Raw genomic sequence first — 19,902 nt, 5'->3', positions numbered from 1 at the left:
TTTACTGTGAGGTAAATTTGCAAACGGTCCCTAAAGCAGCCTTGACGATTATGCAGCGAATATCAAACATAAACTGACTTTATTAACAAACTTCATGATAAATGCAGACAAATGACAGTCCCGTGGTACATAATGTTGTTTTGTTGAAATGTAGTTTTTAATATATAAAAAGTATTACACCAAATTATGTAAATAAAAAAAAAGTATTCTCGTAACTTCATAAAAGCTTGTCATCATAAACATGAACACATGAAGATAGAATAATATATATATATATATATATATATATATATATATATATATATATATATATATATATATATATATATATAAATATTATTCTTAGGGCTGTCAAATGATTAATCACGATTAATCACATCCAAAATAAAAGTTTTGTTTACATAATATATGTATGTGTACAGGGTATATTTATTATGTATATATAAATACACACACATAAATTATATATTTAGAAAATATTTACATGTATATACATTTATATATTTATATTCTTATATTTTATATTATATATAGATATATTTAATATATAAACATAACATATTCTTCTTAAATATATACATGCATGTGTGTGTATTTATATATACATAATAAATATACACAGTATACACACATATATTATGTAAACAAAACTTTTATTTTGGATGTGATTAATCGTGATTAATCATTTGACAGCCCTAATTATTCTATAATATATGTTATAGAATAATAGAGGGGTTCTTTATTTTGATCTATAAAATTTTCAAATATTCATAGCAAATAATATTCTGAGGGCCGTCAAAGGTAGGTGAAAATCATCAAAAATGCTGGCGGTGGCTGGCAACTTCTTTTAAAAATGCTGGCAGGGAAAGAGTCAACCTTCATGTTCAGAGCCACACACTTATGAAATGCCAATGTGTTCACCCAGAGAAGAATAACTTGTTTGATTAGGGTTGACAAACACAATGAATCCAACAAACAGAAAAACTCAAAGCTCTGTACAGGTCTAATAAACCACATCTAAAGACGAGAAACAGGGAAATTGAAGTATTCTCTGGTGTTTGACAGATAATGAATAATAGAAATATATTAAATTAAAAAGCTTACTCAATACATAATATGTAATATGCTGTCTGATGTGTGGCTAGACTTTGACCTTAGATGCTCATGTCACGTGACGAGCAGTACTGTATTTAAACTAAAACCGGTAAAACCAGCAGATTGGTTTGTATTGTAGGTTTGATCACAACAGTCAGTTGTAACACTTTTGATCTGTAGCACAAATCTATTCAAAAAGAAAATGCTTATTCTTTTGTATCTTTTGTCATGTTTCAAAGCTGTCTATGCAGGTATGTCTTTTTTATTGATACTATTTACTGTCTTTACTGGTATTGCATCATTTGTGACATTTTTCAGTTGAACAAGGACCTTTTCAAAAGCAAAACTGACAATTCAATACTGTTCAATGTGTAACCAAGTTGTAACCAAGAAATAGATTAAACATTATAAGCAGCTGTTTAGAATAGCCTACTTCATACACATTGTCAGAGAAGACAACAGACCATTTGTATAAAAATGAATAAAAGGAATTGTAATGGTCAATATTGTCGCTATAAAAATAAATTCCACATTTTATTGTTTATATGATACATAAATATAATATTGATAAACAGTATTTGGATATTTTGATTATTTCCATTCAAATAAATAGGAGCTGTATGTGTATGCTGTCAACATGGCATCATGTGTTAAAAAATATATAATGTGTGGATATTCAAGTCATGTCATGTTTATTTATATAATGCTTTTTACAATACAGATTGCATCAGAGTTCTCCTTTGGCTCTTATGCACTATATCAAAGACTATAGAATATCCAAGACGTGTCACTCGTATAGTTTTTAAATGCGGAAAAATGCAACAGTCAGTATGTCTGCTTTATGAAAGGAAGCACTGCCTTCTAAATAAAAGCCAATTGCCAATCAGTAAAGTCATTGTATCACTGCAGCTGCCATTAAAAATTCTGGTTATGGAGATATAATTGTTGCTTAATTCCAAATAAATAGATTATGATCCACAAATAAATATAAAGAGATTTAAAAAATAAAATAAACATATTGACAAATAAATAGAATGAGATCCAGAAATAAATCTTAAAGTTTCACAAATAAATAAAATGAGATTTGCAAATAAAAATCATATTACAACAAATTTGCCTGGCATTTATTTGTGAATTGCATCCAGTGCATTTGTAAATTGTGAAACATTTCTTTGCATCAAGACATGCTGATAAACAACAAATACATGGACTCCACCCCCCATCTACTCGGGCCAATCAGATAACAGCAACATTTCACTGACCAATCGTAGCATGCTCTCACTATAGCCAATCACGTTTTGCTTTACAATCAGGGTGGTCTCCTCCTGAAATAACTTCATTCATTCATCTGCTTTGATTCAAATAGGTAATATAAGGACCATAAAATGGGTACAGTAAAGATGTTTAAAATTGTATTTTGTTAGACAATTAGACTGTGTGCAGTAGTAGTGTAATAGGTTAGACTGCCTGTGTTAGTGCGTGTAAGTATTTACAGTGCATTCTTTCACTGCATGATTCAGTCTATTAAAATACATATAGAATGATCACAAAATTCAAGATATGGGGGCAGAAAATAAATGTACATCATTAAATATAATTTATATAAATATCATTTATATAGGCCTATCAATGCCATTTCTTTTCTCCAAAAATCAAGATGATTTCAAATGTGATGCTGATGTTATGCAACAGTTCAATAGCCTAAACATAAAGTTAATAAAGAGAGTTAAATTTTAGACACCACATTGCCTGTTTTTGCTCAAATTCGACAACAAACATAATTCCAAACAAAGCCAAAACACTGTTTTGCGTCTCTGAGCAACATGACGGTGTTTAGTTCCTGAATGAATCAACCATTTCGGTTCAATGCATAATTGCAACGACTCACTTATTTTTAACAGTGACTTGCTGCCATCTGCTGGTGGTTTTAATTTCATATTTAAAGTATCTTTTCTTTTTTTTAAATAATTTCAAATGTCAGTATTCAACGTTTTATGTTTAAAATATCTAAACATTTTCTATGCATTTGTAACTGCATGTTAAAGAATCCCATGTCCCTCTGAACTCCATTAAACAGTGTGACATCTATGCCACTTCAGATGCAGCTTCTATATTTCCTCTGCTAAGATTAATTTTATTGATATTTATATAATTTGCTTGGTAACAGCCCACATGTCTCTTTATAATCGCAGTGATCTACAAATGCACAGGACACTATTCACAAATAAATGCCAGGCAAAGTTGTGGTTGTGACATAAATATATATTTGTGAATATGATTTTTTATTGCAGATGTCATTTTATTTTAAAATTTAATTCATGTTTGTGAAACTCTAAGATTTATTTTTGGATCTCATTCTATTTATTTGTCAATATGTTTAATTTTTGTTAATCTCTTTACATTTATTTGCGGATCATAATCTATTTATTTGGAATTAAGCAACAATTCTATGTCCATACCTGGTTGCTACAGAAACAGTCAGCATTCTGACACTGTACTTAGGACTGCACATGCGCACTGGCTGATCTAGCCTGAAAAATAAGCTCTTTTAAACACTATATGAGCAAAAGAAACAACATTTATGTGACAGTTGTTGTCAGATTTCATTGGTGATTTTAAATATGAAATTAAATCGTAAGCTTGGCGCATAGTTTTGGGGAATTTGGTGTTTTCCCATTCAGAGAGGTAGGAGTTGCACTTGCATGCCTAAGAGGCATTTCAAAGATGGCTGCCGAGTGACATGACTTGCCTTAAAAGGACTTTGGCAATATATACATACTGTAGTAGCAGTAAGTAATCTGATTACCTTCTGTGCATAAAAATAAAAACACATTGAATTTCCTTATTAGCCTCTGTGACACTGCGCTAATAATGTATGCCTGTCCTTGTGTACCCACAGGCTCTCACTCACTGATGTATTTTGCAACATATATAATTGGACAGACACCTTTTCCAGAATTCAGTGTTGTGGGAAAGGTGGATGATGTGCAAGTATCGTACTTCGACTCAGATACATGGAGAGCTGTCAATCACTCTCACAGTGATGCTAAGCATGATGAGAAGCAAAATGATGAAGATGTTATATTTGGCGATATGTATAACAGCTTGAAAGGTCATGCTTTTTACCTGAAGAACAACCTAAATCTCTCAGATGGTGAGTTCTGAGAGTTTTACTATTCTATATATATTTGTATATTGCTTTTCACGATACAAATCGTTGCAAAGCAGCTTCACAGAAAAATTAGGTAGTTTTGTATGTTGGTTCAGGGTTGGCATCATCTAAGGTTCTCTGAGGGATTGGCATCATCTCTTCTTAGGTGTTCGGTCATCTCAGATAATTTTTAAGGGTTGGATCCAGACTGAAGCTTGTGTAATTCCTAGTTACCTTGGGATGCCCATCCTGTGGAAGAAACAGAGTAGCAAACAGAGAAAAATTAGCACATGTTCCGACCAAGCAAAAAAAAAAAAAAAAAAAAGATGTGTTCAGTCCAAGTAAAGACTATCAAAAGTTGAATATACTGAATGTCAAATCCCTTTACTTCACAATCACTTTATTAACAATTTATATTATACCACATGATAATAAGCTTCTTTAACTACTACATGCATTTAAATTAATTATTTAATAAAATGCAATTTTTATGTAAGTACATAGTAATATACCTAAAATAAAGTGGGACCACAATAACATAAACTTTCTTTCTCTCCATTTGAAGGTGTACATATATATCAGAGGCTTGCTGGATGTGAATTGTTAGACAATGACAAACCCGGTCTAGTTCACTCATGGGATGCTTTCAACGGTGAAATTAAAGAGTGGGGTATCTTTGACCCAGAGACAAGAGAACACCAGATTAGCTTGTCATTAATACGTGCATGGGACCAGCCAAAAATTCTTTATGTAAAGTTTCTGTATGAAAATATTTATCTTCCTTATTGCCTGAAAATTTTGAGGAGGAACTTGCACATGAACAAAAACAGCATTCTGCGAAAAGGTAAGCAGAATCCACATGATTAGGTACTGTACAGTACAAGTAGTTCATCATATTACAGTACATAATAAAAAAAAAAAAAAAATAATAAATTCCTGGGCCCGGTACCATTATGGTAGTTGAATACATCAGAGCTGTGGGTTTGGTTTTGAGTTGACAAAAAATTGACTTTGCACATGAGAGTGTCACACCAGTAGCAAAAAGCCAATCACATGCTTTGAAACATAGATAAACTGAGATTCACTTCTCTCTTCTTCTGAAGATTAAGAGATTGAAAAATATGAAATTTAACTCATTTTCATAGAAAGAAGAAAATACTTGAAAAAATCCATGAAAAAGGAACTAAACTAAACGAAAATATCTTGCTATATCCGAGCAAGAGGAAGCTGTGAAGTTAGTAACCTTGCAAACAGTGTCTCCGGTTGCATGAAACGCTTATAGGGAAAACTCCTGTTTACTCTGATACTGAAGCCTGATTTGATAACATTTGTGTAGCTGCACAAACCAATGGTGCTTCAACCTGCTAAAAGGGGTGGAGCTGACTGCTATATAAGTTGGCTCCGAGCGCCTTTTCATCAAATTTTTTCTCCTTCAGCGATGAAGATTATCTCCTCGCTGACTCTGCAAGCTAGAAGCTGGAGAAGGAAGCTCAGCAGGCTCAGACTTTAGCTCGCTGCCATGGAAGTAGCCCCAGCAGAGGGAGAAGAAGAAGCCTTCCCCTGTGGCCATCCAGTTCCCTAAAGAGCAAATTTCTGAGCAAAAAAATGTCGCCATGCGAGTGTAGCTTGTTCATGGAACCCCTGTTTGGGAAGTGCCCATGAGAGGCTCCGCTCACTGAGACATTATGCTCTCACTGCGAGAGCATGAGTCTCACCCTTCTCCGCTCGTGGATTGCCTTCTTTAAAGTGCCCCTATTATGCCATTTTTAAGGTTGCTAATTTTGTTTTATGAGTCTCCTAAAACAGGTTTACATGCATGCAAGATCAAAATAACGTTAATTTTCTCAGAAAATTGATTTAATTTTAATTGATTCATAATCGACTCATGCGAAGCAGTTCAAAGAATCAGTCTCTCTAATCCCCTCATTCCGTGAGCCCTCACTGCTGTGATTGGTCAGATGGGGCAGTCCTTTGTGATCTCTCTACGGCTCTGGATTGGTTTACCGTGTACAGCGCGTGTTGGAAACGAAACACCAGAATGACAGCCCTGGAGACTTATCAATACATATAAAAGATTGTATGAATTGTAGCTTACCAACTCGAGCCGGATTCTGATGATGAAACAGTTGAAGTGGTTGATTGACAAGAGACTAGTGTTCAAGAGAGGTGTCGCTCACAAGTCTCTTCCTTTCCAACAACCGGACTAAGAGGATTATCTAACGTCTTGGCTGTGTTTTTCCCTATGGGCTATTGGGACATCTTCTTGTGGAGTATTAATATTTTTTCCCTTTCTGTTTTTTTTTTTTTTTTTTTTTTGTGGAATACTTGCCGTGAAGATCATTTAAATCCCCAGCGCTGGGTGGATTAGAGCTTCTGGACTATAAAGACATTCATATGACACGGTTGGGACATTGAGAGACTTTACACACACACACACACACACACACACACACACACACACACACACACACACACAGAAGAATTTTATTATTTTGTTCTGGGTGTATTTGCTGATAATATTGTAGATATAATACACTTTTCTTGGCTATTGAATTTGGCTTGTGTGATCTCCTTGATACCCTCGTTCGTCCTCCCCTTGTTTTATTTGTGTAGTTCAAACGCTTTGCGGGGAATTGTTACATAGTGGTGGCCCGTACGGGGACGTTCTGGTTATGTATTATTTTGTTTATTTGTATTTAGTTATGGAGGAGCCAGATGTAAATACCCAAGTTGAATCTGTTGATACCAATGACAATGTTGAACAGAATGTCCTTGAAACTGGAAATCTCAGCTATGTTGAGTTCACTGTATATTTCTGATAATGATGATGAAACTGATGAGGAGGATGATGAAAGCTGTGTTAAGAAATTTAATGTGGTACAAACAATGCAATCAGACATAGCTAAAATTAAGGTGGATTTATTGGCTCTGGGTTCAAAAGTACAATCAGTGCAACATGAATTCAAACAGTCTGTTGAAAGCACTATTAATTGGGAGTCAAGTTTCAGAGAAGAAGTGGACGCTAGCTTAGCAGACATGGAGGACTACTTCCGATCTGGCTTAGAGAAGTCGGAAAGGGCTGTGACTGACTGTTTGATAAGAAGAAATACAAAGTGGGAAAATCAAATGAAGAAGCTACAACTAACTAGTACCCCTTCTCACTCAAGATTACTTCCTGCTAACTCCATTTCCTCTGTTCATGTTCCCATAACCACATAACCATAACCACACCTAGAGTTAAAGTACCACTACCAAGGTCTGTTAATGCAACATATAAAGTTTCCCTGTATCTACTTCTATAACCAGTGTGCTTAATCCTCCAGTTGTTCCCAGTACATCATCTTTCTGCACACGCCCCCCATATGCCTGGAGTTCCCCACCTTTGGTGCCTCTTGTTAGACTTCGGGTGTGCTTACCTTCATCGAGCAGTGTGAAAACTAGCTGGATATCAGGCCCCTTCCTAGTGGGGAGCTCATCGGAACCTTGAGCACGGTCCTGAGAGGACCTGCTCTCAGCTGGTGGAAGGCAGAAAAGGGTAAGGTAATGGATTGGCAATCTTTCAAAAAGGCATTTATGGCTGCATTTCTTCCAGATGGCTACCTTACCGAGGTGGAAGATAAGCTGAGGTCTCTGGTCAAACCGTTTCTTAGGGTTGGTGGGGTGGTACCACAAATTCATAACCCATTTTGCTGATATCACCGCTCCTTTAAATCACCTGAAAAAGAAGGGAGTGAGATGGGAGTAGACACCCGAATGCTGAGCTAACGTCGATACTCTCAAGCGAGCATCGCAAAACCCACCAGTCCTAATGCAACCTGACCCCAGTCAATCATTCCAGGTTCTCAGGCTACAGCAATTCCACTTCCAAGTTCATCATAGGAAGGGTTACCTAAACTTAGGACCAGACACCTTGTCCCGAACCTCTGACTCTGTGAAGGCAGAACAGGCCCACTGCATGGTGATAAAGTCTAAGAGTTAATCTGACATCCCAAACATATTAGAGGAAATCTCTCAATCCCAAAAGAATGACACGTCCATCTCTCACCTGCAGGCAGAGCAGAGAATTACAAAGGGTCAAAACCAACAAATAACCTTCGAGGCTCATCATGGAGTGTTATACCGCAGAGTACCTGTGAGGAATAGTGGTAACAAGTTGCATCTGGTCGTTCCCCAAGCATTAATACCTGGGTTTTTTCACTACTTTCATGATAATCCTCTGGGAGGTCATCTAGGCCGATTAAAGACAACTGTTGAGGATTTTGGAGGAGCACGATAATACAAAACCAAGTGGTTTTTTACAAATCTTTCCCTTCCAGCAAAAAATGCAATGCTTATCTCCTCGTTGTAGTGGATTACTACACAAAATGGGTAGAGATGTTCCCGTTCAGAAATAGCAAGATGCAAAAATTCTCAAGGAAGAAATCTTTACCCGATGGGGAGTACCTAAATACATTATCTCCGACCGTGGAGCACAATTTACCTCCAAGCTTCTGGCTGAGCTGTGCAAAACCTGGGGAAGTATCCAAAAACTCACGACCAGTTACCATCCACAGACAAACCTGACAGAAAGAGTAAACTGGACATTAAAAACAATGATTGCTTTATATGTGGGTCAACATCATCAGTTGTGGGACCAATGGTTACCAGAATTTTGGTTTGCCATTAACACCGCTTACCAAGAGACCACTGGAAAAACACAGGCAGAGTTGATGCTGGGTAGACAACTTCACAGAACATTGGAAAGACTGGTCCACAGGTCAACTGCTCCTGATCAACCCTCATATAACTTATTGGACAGACAAAACATCATGGCAGAGGAAGTAAAATCCAGAATGAAAGTACAACAAGCCAGACAAGCTAGATACAGAAAGATGCAGTTTCACTCTGGAGATCTAGTCTGGATTAGAACACACCCGCTTTTATCAGCCTCAAATAAATACTCTGCTAGGCTAGCACCCAAGTGGGAGGGACCGGCATAAAGAATAAAAAAAATTGGGACAGTTCAATGGGGAGACCCACTTAAAACAGAAAATATAAATGTGGTTAACCTGAAGTGCTGGTACGGACGTTCGCCTCCGATGTTGTTGGCTGGGGAGGGGGATCTATGTACCACTGCCACATAAGAAGAAGTTTATTTATACCTGCAGTTACCAATAAAAATGTTCTGCCAGTTATATGTTGATTGCTTTCTCCCTGTGTATTGTTTTCTCCCCGTGGTATTGCTGTGATTGACCCAGAACTATAGTATCGCGAGATTCAACTCGTGCCTCGTTGTCACGGGATGTGTCGTCATCCAAATGGGAAGTGGGAAGTTTTGTTTTTCTTTATAGAATGCCGGCATCCCGGCATTCAGGAAGGGTGTCGCTCACAAGTCTATTCCTTTCCAACAACCGGACTAAGAGGATTATCTAACGTCTTGGCTGTGTTTTTCCCTATGGACTATAAGGACATCTTCTTGTGGAGTATTTTTTTTTTTTTTTTTTTTGTGCGGAATACTTGCCATGAAGATCATTTAAATCACCAGCGCTGGGTGGATTACAGCTTCAGGACTATAAAGACATTACCGTTGAGACCAATCTGAACTCTTTTTCGATCTTTTTATGTATATATGATACGGTTGGGACATTGAGAGACTTTACACACACACACACACGCACACTGAAGAATTTTATTATTTCGTTCTGGGTGTATTTGCTGTTGATATTGTAGATATAATACACTTTTCATGGCTATTGAATTTGGCTTGTACAATCCCATTGATACCCTTGTTCGTCCATCACATCTTTCTATAATTAAAGCACCCATCCCCACTCTACTCTCGCAACAACATTCTCAAATAAAAAAAAGAAACAATTTAATGAAGGCAGTCCTCCCCACTCTACTCTCCCAATTCCATTCTCACCTAAGAGAAGGAAACAGCAGAGCAGCAGGGTTCTTACAAGCTCGAATGAAGTCATGCCGACACAGCTCCCACATGTTTCTCTCTCGCCCCAAACCCTTGATTTACCTGTGTGCTTCACATATGAGGATCATCGGCTGCGAGAGGCTTCAGGCTTGGAAAGCTATCCCGGATGTGAAAAGTTGGGCTCTAAAAATCATATAACGAGGCTTCTCCCTTTAATTTGCTGGCAGGCCAGCTTGTTCCAGAGGTATTATTCAAACTTTAGTACAGGACAGCAATGCTCACGTTCTCTGGTCCGGAGTACAAACACTGCTTGCAAAAGGAGCCGTGGAGATGGTTCCTCTAGCCATGGGAATCTGCATTTTGAACTACCTCAACAATTGGCTAACTTTAACCAATTCAGAACAGGTGCTCATCGCTCACAGGTCACTGCTGCTCAGCCACTTGGAGTGCCTTGGGTTAAGAATCACCTTAGCCAAGAGCTCTTTGTCTCCCAGCCAGCGAGTCATCTTTCTGGGGATGGTTATAGACTACACAAATGCAGGATGGGATTTCACAGGAACTGTACACAGGGTTTCTCAAAAAGTCTTAAATTTAGTTGTATCAAATGTAAGGCCTTAAAAAGTCTTAAATTGTGCAAGAAATATTAATTATGATTTCAAGAGGTCTTAAATTTGGGGACGGAAAGACCAGAATTGCGGAATGTCATAATTAAACTACAAAACTCCAAAATTCCATTTTTCATTAAATAATCATGAGTGCTGCATGTTCAAAGTCCAGTGCTGTGCTGCTTTGTGTTCTGCCGTTACCATGGAAACAGTTATATTTCTACCAAACACTCCACCTGCTGGCAGAGAATGGATGTGAATTTTCAATAAGCCTGTTATTTTGATCAGATTTCAGAACTTCAGACAAATGCAAAAATCAACCCATGTTTTTACACTGCAAACACTGCATGAAAAGGAGCATTTCCAGACTGTTCACGCCAGCGCACAAACCCATAAACGGCACGTTTATGCAACATTTAACTATTCATTTAGATTGCAATGGAAACGGCAAATACACTTGCAATGGAAACGGCAAAGTCAGGACAGTGATAACCGCTCCATCTCGGAAAGTCACACACACATATTCAGTGTTGGGGAGTGTCTAGTTACATGTAACGGTGTTACGTAATTTAAGTACAAAATAAATGTAACTGTAATCTGACATTATTTGTACTAGAATGTTCTTATAATGTTGACAAAACATTCTTAAATCAACATTCTTGGAATGTCTTTAGGATGTTTTTTGTACTTGATAAATATTCTTATAATGTTGATAGAAAACATTCTTAGAAAAACGTTCTTGGAAAATCTTTAGGACATTATTTGTACTTTATGAATGTCCTAATAATGTTGATAGAACAACGCACTTTGAATGTCTTTTGGACGTTTTTTTGTGCTTGATGAATTTTCTTATAATGTTGATAGAAAACGTTTTTTAAGTACAAATAACATCCTAAAGACATTCCAAGAACGTTGTTTTAAGGACGATTCAAGAAATGCACTAAAGTGACTCAGAAAACTGTATTCAGGTTTGAAACAATGGATCCAGAGAAACGTGAAGGAAGAGGTCAAGGACACCACAGAGGAGAAGAAGGAGTAGGGAGTAGAGAAAGAAATGAAGTAACAGGAAGGGTAGGAGGTAGAGAGGGAGTACGGAAAGGAAGAGGAGAAATAGGAAGATTAGGATAAGAAGGAGGAGGAGGAGGACAACGACAACATGGAAGAGAAAGTGGAATGGGAAGGGCAAGGGCAAGAACACAAACATTCTCATATATTTTTAGTTGATGCGTACCAGGGTTGGATCAGGCATGCAGGAGAATTTTATCCCTGCTGCCTGGCCAGGGCTAATATAGCCTGTGATGTTGAAGAGGTTCTTTGTCCTGTCCAGGACCAAAGACGGGATGCTGGGACAGAATAATTATTTTTGTTGCTGTTTGCTGTAATGTACTGTACTCTAAAGTACATTAAATTAAGGAACAAAACATTTGGGGAGTACCACAAGCAATTACTGTTTTTTTTTTAAGTGTTGTTTTGAATTTATCTCATCAGTGTGCAAGACTGTGTTGTAGGGTGTGTGTTTTTGAGGATTTGTGTGTCATGTCTGAGTGCAAAGTTTGGTTTTTCAGCAAGATTGTTTAGCGTGAAGAGCTTCATTTTGACTTGAATATAGGAAGTTTGATGCTCACTGTAAGAAATGCTGCAAGCAGAGTGATAATGTCACGATCACCACCTGGAATGCCCATGAGCTCCATTAGAGGGCACTCCACCCTGGACTCTGGCCATTGCTTCCTGGACTCTATTTCCCATGTGTCCCTTGCCCTTCATGTGATCATGTCATGTGCTAACCTTGTCTTTGTATTATGTTCTGATTGGTTCCTAGGTTGCATGTGTCATGTTCTAATTGGTTCCTTGGTTACCATTTCTAGTTCCTAGTTTCCGTGTTTACCTTTCTGTGTTTCCTAGTTTTCCTGTGTTTTTGACCCTAACTTTTTTCCTAGTTTCTTGATTGTCTGCTGCCTGCCCTGACCATTGCCTGTTTATTGGATTACTCTTTTTTTCCCTGCCTTGGATTATTCTGTTTGCTGGTGCTCGACCCTGCCTGTTTTGACCAATTTTGTTAATGAAGCCCTGCATTTGGATCCCCAACTCTGTTGTCAGGACTCTCACATTACAGATTCAAACAGTGAAACAGTCCTCTTGGTGATACTGGTAGAATATCGCATGGCTTTACCATGTTACCAATCATATTCAAGGACCATAAGTTACTATTGTATAGTTATTACTAATTTGTCTTTGTTTGAGTTGGGGTGCTCAGAGAAAAACAACAAAAACAACAACAACAAAAATAACAACAAAAACCTCTGAAGTGCATAGCGGGGGCCAGTTTCTGTACTGTATTACTGATTTGTGGTCTTATGATGACCACACTGATGGCAGGACAACATCTTACTATACAACAACATGTAACTTCTGACTATATCTGCCACCACTGTGAAAATAATTAAGAACATGAAGTCACAAAAAAAAACCTGAATTAATACTTTGCCAGGTTTTTATGTCAATGTAAAATTTTTGTGTAAAATGGATCTTATTGATCATTGGTCTCAAACTCAATTCCTGGAAGGCCACAGCTCTGCACAGTTTAGCTCCAAACACGCCTGATCCAGCTAATCAGCTCTTCAGGATTACTAGAATATATATATATTGTGACGCGTGCCTCATCAGCATCGCCCTGGAAACGCACAAGGAGCACCTGGAAACCTCATCACCGGCTGATCGGTCACGGCTACATAAGCCGCCGCCACTGACACACAAGTGAGTGATCACTCCAGAAGACTGGATGCTAACGCTGTTCTTCGTGTTCCCCTACAGAGAGCTTGTGACCGATCAGTACCCCACGCACGGACACGCCGCACCTGGAACACCACCACGATCAGCGCACCAGCACTTCCCACTTCCGACCACTAATATTTGCTTATTGTAATAAACCCACCCTCCGGGGCCTTACTTTGCACTCCTCGCTGTCGTGTGATTCTTCACCCCGTTACACTGGTGGAGAATGCAGGCAGAAGTGTGAAGAATCACCGACAGCCACCCTTACTTTGCAAAAAAAAAAAAAAAAAACTTTTTTTCCCTCATTGCTGTTTTCTTTTCTCTCTTTCCCCATGCAGGCGGACGCTCCTCCCCTCGTCATAGAAGAGCTTCTCAAGCACCTTACCGAGGTCAGCATCCGCCAGCAACAAATTGCTGAACACCTTGCCAGCCGTCAATGAGAGACTGAATGTGAGCTCGCCATCCTCCAGGCAGGCCGACACGCTCCGCCGCCTGATCCCCGTGTCCAGGCCGCGCAGCTGATACCCAAAATGACCGCTCATGATGACGTGGAGATGTTCCTGCAGATGTTTGAGAATGTCGCCATCCGAGAGCATTGGGAACGCCCGGGCTGGGCATGACTGCCCGCACCCCTCCTGACCGGCGAAGCACAGCGCGCCTACTTCTCCCTCCCACCCGAGGCCAGTGAGAGCTATGAGGAACTGAAGCGGGAAATCCTGTCTCGGGTGGGATTGTCGCAGATTGCAGTGGCACAACTGTTCTTTGACTGGGAATACAACGCACGGTCCCCAGCCCGGGCCCAAGCGGCAGAACTCTCCCGGCTCGTGCGGCACTGGCTGCTGGCCGGGGATCCCAGCACTAGCCAGGTGGCGGAGAGTGTAGTTATCGACCAGCTCCTGCACGCACTACCCTGTCCACACCGTCAAGCGGCAGGAATGCGGAACCCCACTACTCTCGGCGAGCTGGTGGAAGCCGTCGAGCTGGCGGATGCGGCCCAACGACGAGAGGCTGGGGAGCGAGCGCCGCCATTTCCCCGGAGGGTGGTCCAGGAGCGATGCACGCCGGAGGGCGCCTCATGACCAGTGAGCAGGCCGGCGGCTCCCACACCCCAGGACGAGCACATGCCCACCGAACCACCCCGCCCTTCCATGCGGACGTGGCTGGCAGGCTGCATCGTCCACCGCGCCCCACCCGGGGGGGCCCCACGAGCCAAGGTGAAAGTAAATGGCCACCCGTTGGAAGCCGTCCTGGACTCCGGAAGTGCGGTCAGCCTCGTCCACCCCACTGTCTTGTCCCCCCGCCCGGAGTCTAGAGCCCGCCTGGCCATCACGTGTGTCCACGGGGACACCCAAGAAGTGGCAGCACGTCAGGTCACCATTTCGGCCACCCCAGGATCTTGGCCGGTTGAGGTGGGGATCGTCACGGACCTCCCAGTGCCAATGCTCCTGGGGAGGGATTGGCCCGGATTTGACCGCCTCCTCCTCGCCGCCACCCAGCCTGCCAGCCCCTGTGGGAGCCGCCGAAGACCCCTACGGAAGAAGCTGGCCCACTCACATCCCATGGCCGGCCACCTCGGGGTCCAGAATACCATCCAACGGATCCGGGATCGCTTCCACTGGCCCGGCCTGGACGCTGAAGTGAAGCGGTTCTGCCAGGGATGCCCGACCTGCCAGCGGACGTCGCCACGGATCCCTCCCCCCATCCCGCTGATTCCACTACCCATCATTGAGGTGCCCTTCGAGCGGATCGGGATGGATCTAGTGGCAGCACCTGGTCGGTCAGTTCTCCGATGTGTTCTCCACCCTCCCTGGGCGGACCACCGTGGTACAGCACGACATCCGGATACCACCAGGACTCATCGTGAGGCAGCGGCCCTATCGTGTCCCGGAGTCTCGGCAACACGCCATCAAGGAGGAAGTTAAGGAGATGCTGAGGGTAGGGGTAATCGAACCATCCCGGAGCCCCTGGTCCAGCCCCATCGTCCTGGTCCCGAAGCCCGATGGCACCCTCCGGTTCTGTAATGACTACCGTCGCCTAAATGAGGTCTCGGAATTCGATGGCTATCCAATGCCCAGAGTGGACGAACTTCTCGACCGACTCGGGAGGGCCTGGTATATTTCCACCCTCGACCTGACAAAGGAGTACTGGCAAGTCAGACTCACAGAGGAGGCCAAGCCCAAGACCGCCTTCTCCACCCCAAGTGGCCACTGGTAGTACTGGACCCTCCCGTTCGGCTTGCATGGGGCGCCGGCGACCTTCCAGCGCATGATGGACATCCTTCTATGGCCCCATCAAGCCTACGCGGCCGCCTACCTGGACGATGTCGTCGTCCACTCCGAGTGGTGGGAGGACCACCTTGAACGGCTCCGGAGGGTGCTAGGAGAGCTTCGGAGGGCTGGACTCACTGCCAACCCCCGGAAGTGTGACCTCGCCCGTACCGAGGCCAAGTATCTGGGGTTCCAGGTGGGCCGCAACCTGATTAAACCCCAGCAGAAGAAGGTACAGCTATCCTCTCCGCGCCACGTCCCAGCTCCAAGACGCAGGTACGGGCTTTTCTGGGGTTGGCAGGGTATTACCGTTGTTTTATCGCTAACTTCTCCTCCTTAGCAGCCCCCCTGACAGACTTGACCAGAAAGGGGCAGCCGGAGAAGCCATCCTGGGGCCCTACAGAGGAGGAGGCGTTCCGTCGGATCAAGGCAGCCCTCACGTCGGAGCCAGTCCTGCGGGCCCCGGACTGTAACTGCCCCTTTCTGTTGCAGACGGATGCCTCGGACACGGGATTGGGAGCCGTCCTTTCCCAGGTACAGGACGGCGAGGAACATCCCGTAATCTACATCAGCCGGAAGCTGATCCCTGCGGAACAGCGCTATGCCACCATGGAGAGGGAGGCGTTGGCTGTCAAGTGGACAGTCCTGGAGCTAAGGTATTATCTATTGGGAAGGAAATTTACCTTGATTACGGACCATGCCCCCCTGCAGTGGATGGCCCGGGTGAAAGACACCAACGCCCAGGTAACTCGGTGGTTCCTAGTGCTCCAGGACTTCCACTTCAGCGTACAACACCGAGCCGGGACGGCCAACGCCGACGGACTCTCCAGGATTTGGTCAGCTTTTGCAAGTCTGTCAGGGCACACTCCCCACCCACCCCCAATCTCCCCGTTGTACAAGAGGACCAGGACAACGCTTGGGGGGGGGGGTTGGGGGGGGAGTGTGACGCGTGTCCCGATGCCTCATCAGCGTCGCCCTGGAAACGCACGAGGAGCACCTGGAAACCTCATCACCGGCTGATCGGACACGGCTGCCGACAATCAAGCAGCTACATAAGCCGCCCCACTGACACACAAGTGAGTGATCACTTCAGAAGACAGGATGCTAATGCGGTTCTTCGTGTTCCCCTACAGAGAGCTCGCGACCGATCAGCACCCCACGCACAGACACGCCGCACCTGGAACACCACCACGATCAGCGCTCCAGCGCTTCCCACTTCCGACCACTAATATTTGCTTATTGTAATAAACCCACTCTCCGGGGCCTTACTTTGCACTCCTCGCTGTCGTGTGATTCTTCACTCTGTTACTATATATATATATATATATATATATATATATATATATTTGTTTTGTTTTTGTTTTTTTTAAGACACACCAAACTGAGATTACCACATGGATACTCTTTTTTTACTAAATTGTCTCATGTTGCTATTTAAATCATGGTTGGTTACCATACATCAGTGGTTCCCAATCCTGGTCCTGGAGAACCCCCAACACTGCATGCTTTTGGTGTCTCTCTTATCTGACACACACATTTGAGGTCTTGTAGTCTTCACTAATGAGCTGATGAGTTGAAACAGGTGTGTTTGAATAGGGAGACATCTAAAATGTGCAGTGTTGGGGGTTCTCCAGGACAAGGAATGGGAAACACTGGCATACATTAATGAATTATGCTATTAATTTAACTTTTATTTACTTTCCATAACAATAACAGCATTCTATCATTTTTCTTTAGTGAAACCTAGAGTCAGACTTCTTAAAAAGGCGCAAGCATCTCATGAGGTTCAAATCACATGCCTGGTGACTGGTTTTTATCCCCGCCACATTAACCTGACTCTAGTCAGAGGTGGACACCCTGCTGTTGATGGAAATATCACAGGAGGTGATCTTCTGCCCAATGGAGATGGAACATACCAGATAAGGAAGAGTTTGGTGATCAGTGTTAAGGAACTACATGACAGACATAATTACAGCTGTGAAATAAATCACCTGAGTCTGGACAACAAATTGGATATTATGTTTGGTATGAAAAACATCCAGTAAGGTCTTAGCTTCTATATAGTGAAGTTCTTCTTTTTAATCCCAGTGAATGAATAATCTCTTTATTTTAGATCTGGTAGAAACTGACCTGGGATCATCCACTTTGTCCCTGGTTACCTGTACCTGTCTGGTGGTGTTTATATGTGTGTCTCTTATAATAACAGCACTTATCATATGGAAGAGGAAAAGCCATGCTGCTGGTAAATTTAGCTGCTGTTTGAATGTAAATATCAGTATACTTATATGGTATTATATTATAAGAAATAATGTGTAATCTTTGTAAAATTCTGCCCGTTTTTAAAGTGAGATTTGCAAGTTGAAAATTGGTGAATAAATAATAAGATATTAAATTCTGTGTAAGATGTAAATTCTGTCTTACTCATGAACAGACTCCAGAAAGTCACAGAGTGATTACTCCCCTACACCAAGTGAGTATACATTGCATTTACAGCAATAAAGTACAAATCCATAACACTTGTTTATCTTTTATTATATATGAATAATGTCCCTCTCTTTTCCAGCACAAGAGTCTTCTATGTGATGCTCTGCTCAGGAATAAGAGTGCTTTCAGTAACAGGCTGATTCAAACTTGCAGTAAAGTTCCCAATGAATTGTGGAAATAAGGAAAATAATATAAATCCTCCCTTTAACATGGTAAAACTTTATGCCCATTGTACCCTATTAAAAATAGGGTTAAGGGTTAATTGGGCTAAAATGTGGATTTTATTTTAGATTTAACCACTATATATCACAAAAAACAAAAACACAACACTTCTAAAAACACACATTTTACTATGCGTTTTACTATGCACAAGGAAATTGTCACACCATCACCCTGTTTTAACATTGGTCGCTTGTCTTGTTCATTGACCTAGTTTCTGTTTCCCCTTGATTGCCATAGTTTGTTCACCTGTGTCTAGTTAATTTAGTGATTAGTTCCTCTCTTCCATTTGTATAAATACCCTTTCTTTAGTTCTCTGGTTTGCCGGTTATTAATGTTGTTACTTTTGTCTCTGTTGCATTGATTTACACTTCCTTGGATTGCCTCGCCTTACATTTTTGGACTTTCTGTTTGTTCTCCTGAGGATTATTATTAAAAACTGTGTATTTGGACTAAAACTTTGTTGTGCGCTTTGTATCCTGCCAACGAGTGTGACAGAATAACGGGCAAAACAAAGAAAAAGTATCCATCGAGTTTACCCCTTTTTATTTCCCATTTTTTACCAGTTTTTTTTTTTTTTTTTTTGTGTGTGTGTGTGTGTGTGTGTGTGTGTTTATGGATCTCCGTCCCAAATAGCTCCTCCTCCTGCTGGAGCAGGGGGAGCGCTCTCTCAAGGACCACACAAGAGACTTTGTGGACCTTGCCAACGAAACACACAACCCGGATGACTTCGTTATCATGATTTACTGTGTTGGATTAAACACCTCCACACAAGCACAGTTGTCCGGGGATGGTCCTCAAGAGAGCCTCGCTGCCTTCATTGAGTGGGTGCTGGTGTACTGTGTACAATCGCTTACCTTGGACATTGTGGACGATGACAGCAGCCCCACTCCGGACCCAGTACCCAGCCAAACACCACCCTGCTGCGCGGAGCTACAGCCAGATCCCACTGCAGACGGAAAGCCAGTGCCTGCCACGACCGATGAGCCAGGGCCTCACGTGACATCTGATCAGGTGCGTGAGCCTGCAATGAAGCCTGCCGAGGAGGATATCACAGTGGAGCGCGAGCACACAGAGGGAAGCCCCGCCCACTTTAGTAACGCTGAGGCTGGACTTGATAGACTTTAATTCTGATGTACCTAGTCTTCCATCTTCTGCCTGTCCTGTTACTACCTTGGAGGCAATTTATGAAATCTCTGTCTGAATTAATTATCTGTCCCATCACAACCACGGAGGTTGTGCCCGGACTGAATTCTCTGCCCGTATTGAACTGTCTGTCTGTCCTGTCTTGACCATGGAGGTCATTCCCCTGTCTGCTGCATTCCCGGTTCTGGGAGTTGTGATCTGGTGTGTGTGGGCAGCACACACCATCCCAGAATGCCCTGATGCTCACAAATTCCCACC

General features: G+C 42.1%; 1 protein-coding gene across 2 annotated transcripts; it reads left to right on the top strand.

Moving 5' to 3' along the window:
• Nucleotides 1-737: 737 nt before the first annotated feature.
• On the top strand, nucleotides 738-18,587 carry LOC109086788 (zinc-alpha-2-glycoprotein-like). Of its 2 annotated transcripts, XM_042740355.1 has the most exons (7): nucleotides 738-1,346; nucleotides 3,995-4,249; nucleotides 4,812-5,090; nucleotides 17,533-17,820; nucleotides 17,909-18,037; nucleotides 18,227-18,265; nucleotides 18,359-18,587. In XM_042740355.1, exons 1-7 carry the CDS (start codon nucleotides 1,298-1,300, stop codon nucleotides 18,376-18,378), a joined length of 1,059 nt encoding a protein of 352 aa, XP_042596289.1. In that variant the 5' UTR covers nucleotides 738-1,297; the 3' UTR covers nucleotides 18,379-18,587. The 2 variants fall into 2 exon arrangements, 1 of the variants encoding a protein (XP_042596289.1); XR_006156664.1 differs by having other exon boundaries at nucleotides 17,909-18,265.
• Nucleotides 18,588-19,902: the final 1,315 nt, after the last annotated feature.

The sequence above is a fragment of the Cyprinus carpio genome, chromosome B16 (assembly GCF_018340385.1).
Source record: "Cyprinus carpio isolate SPL01 chromosome B16, ASM1834038v1, whole genome shotgun sequence".
NCBI classification, from domain to species: Eukaryota; Metazoa; Chordata; class Actinopteri; order Cypriniformes; family Cyprinidae; genus Cyprinus; species Cyprinus carpio.
The sequence above is the reverse complement of the archived record's forward strand: the minus strand, read 5'-3'. Positions and strand labels throughout refer to the sequence as shown.

Excerpts from the sequence above, each read along its gene's own strand:
- LOC109086788 (XM_042740355.1), top strand. The coding sequence starts at position 1,298 with ATGCTTATTCTTTTGTATCTTTTGTCATGTTTCAAAGCTGTCTATGCA. Across the intron at positions 5,091-17,532 it reads AAACAGCATTCTGCGAAAAG|TGAAACCTAGAGTCAGACTT; the intron begins GTAAGCAGAATC and ends ATTTTTCTTTAG. Across the intron at positions 17,821-17,908 it reads CAAATTGGATATTATGTTTG|ATCTGGTAGAAACTGACCTG; the intron begins GTATGAAAAACA and ends TCTTTATTTTAG.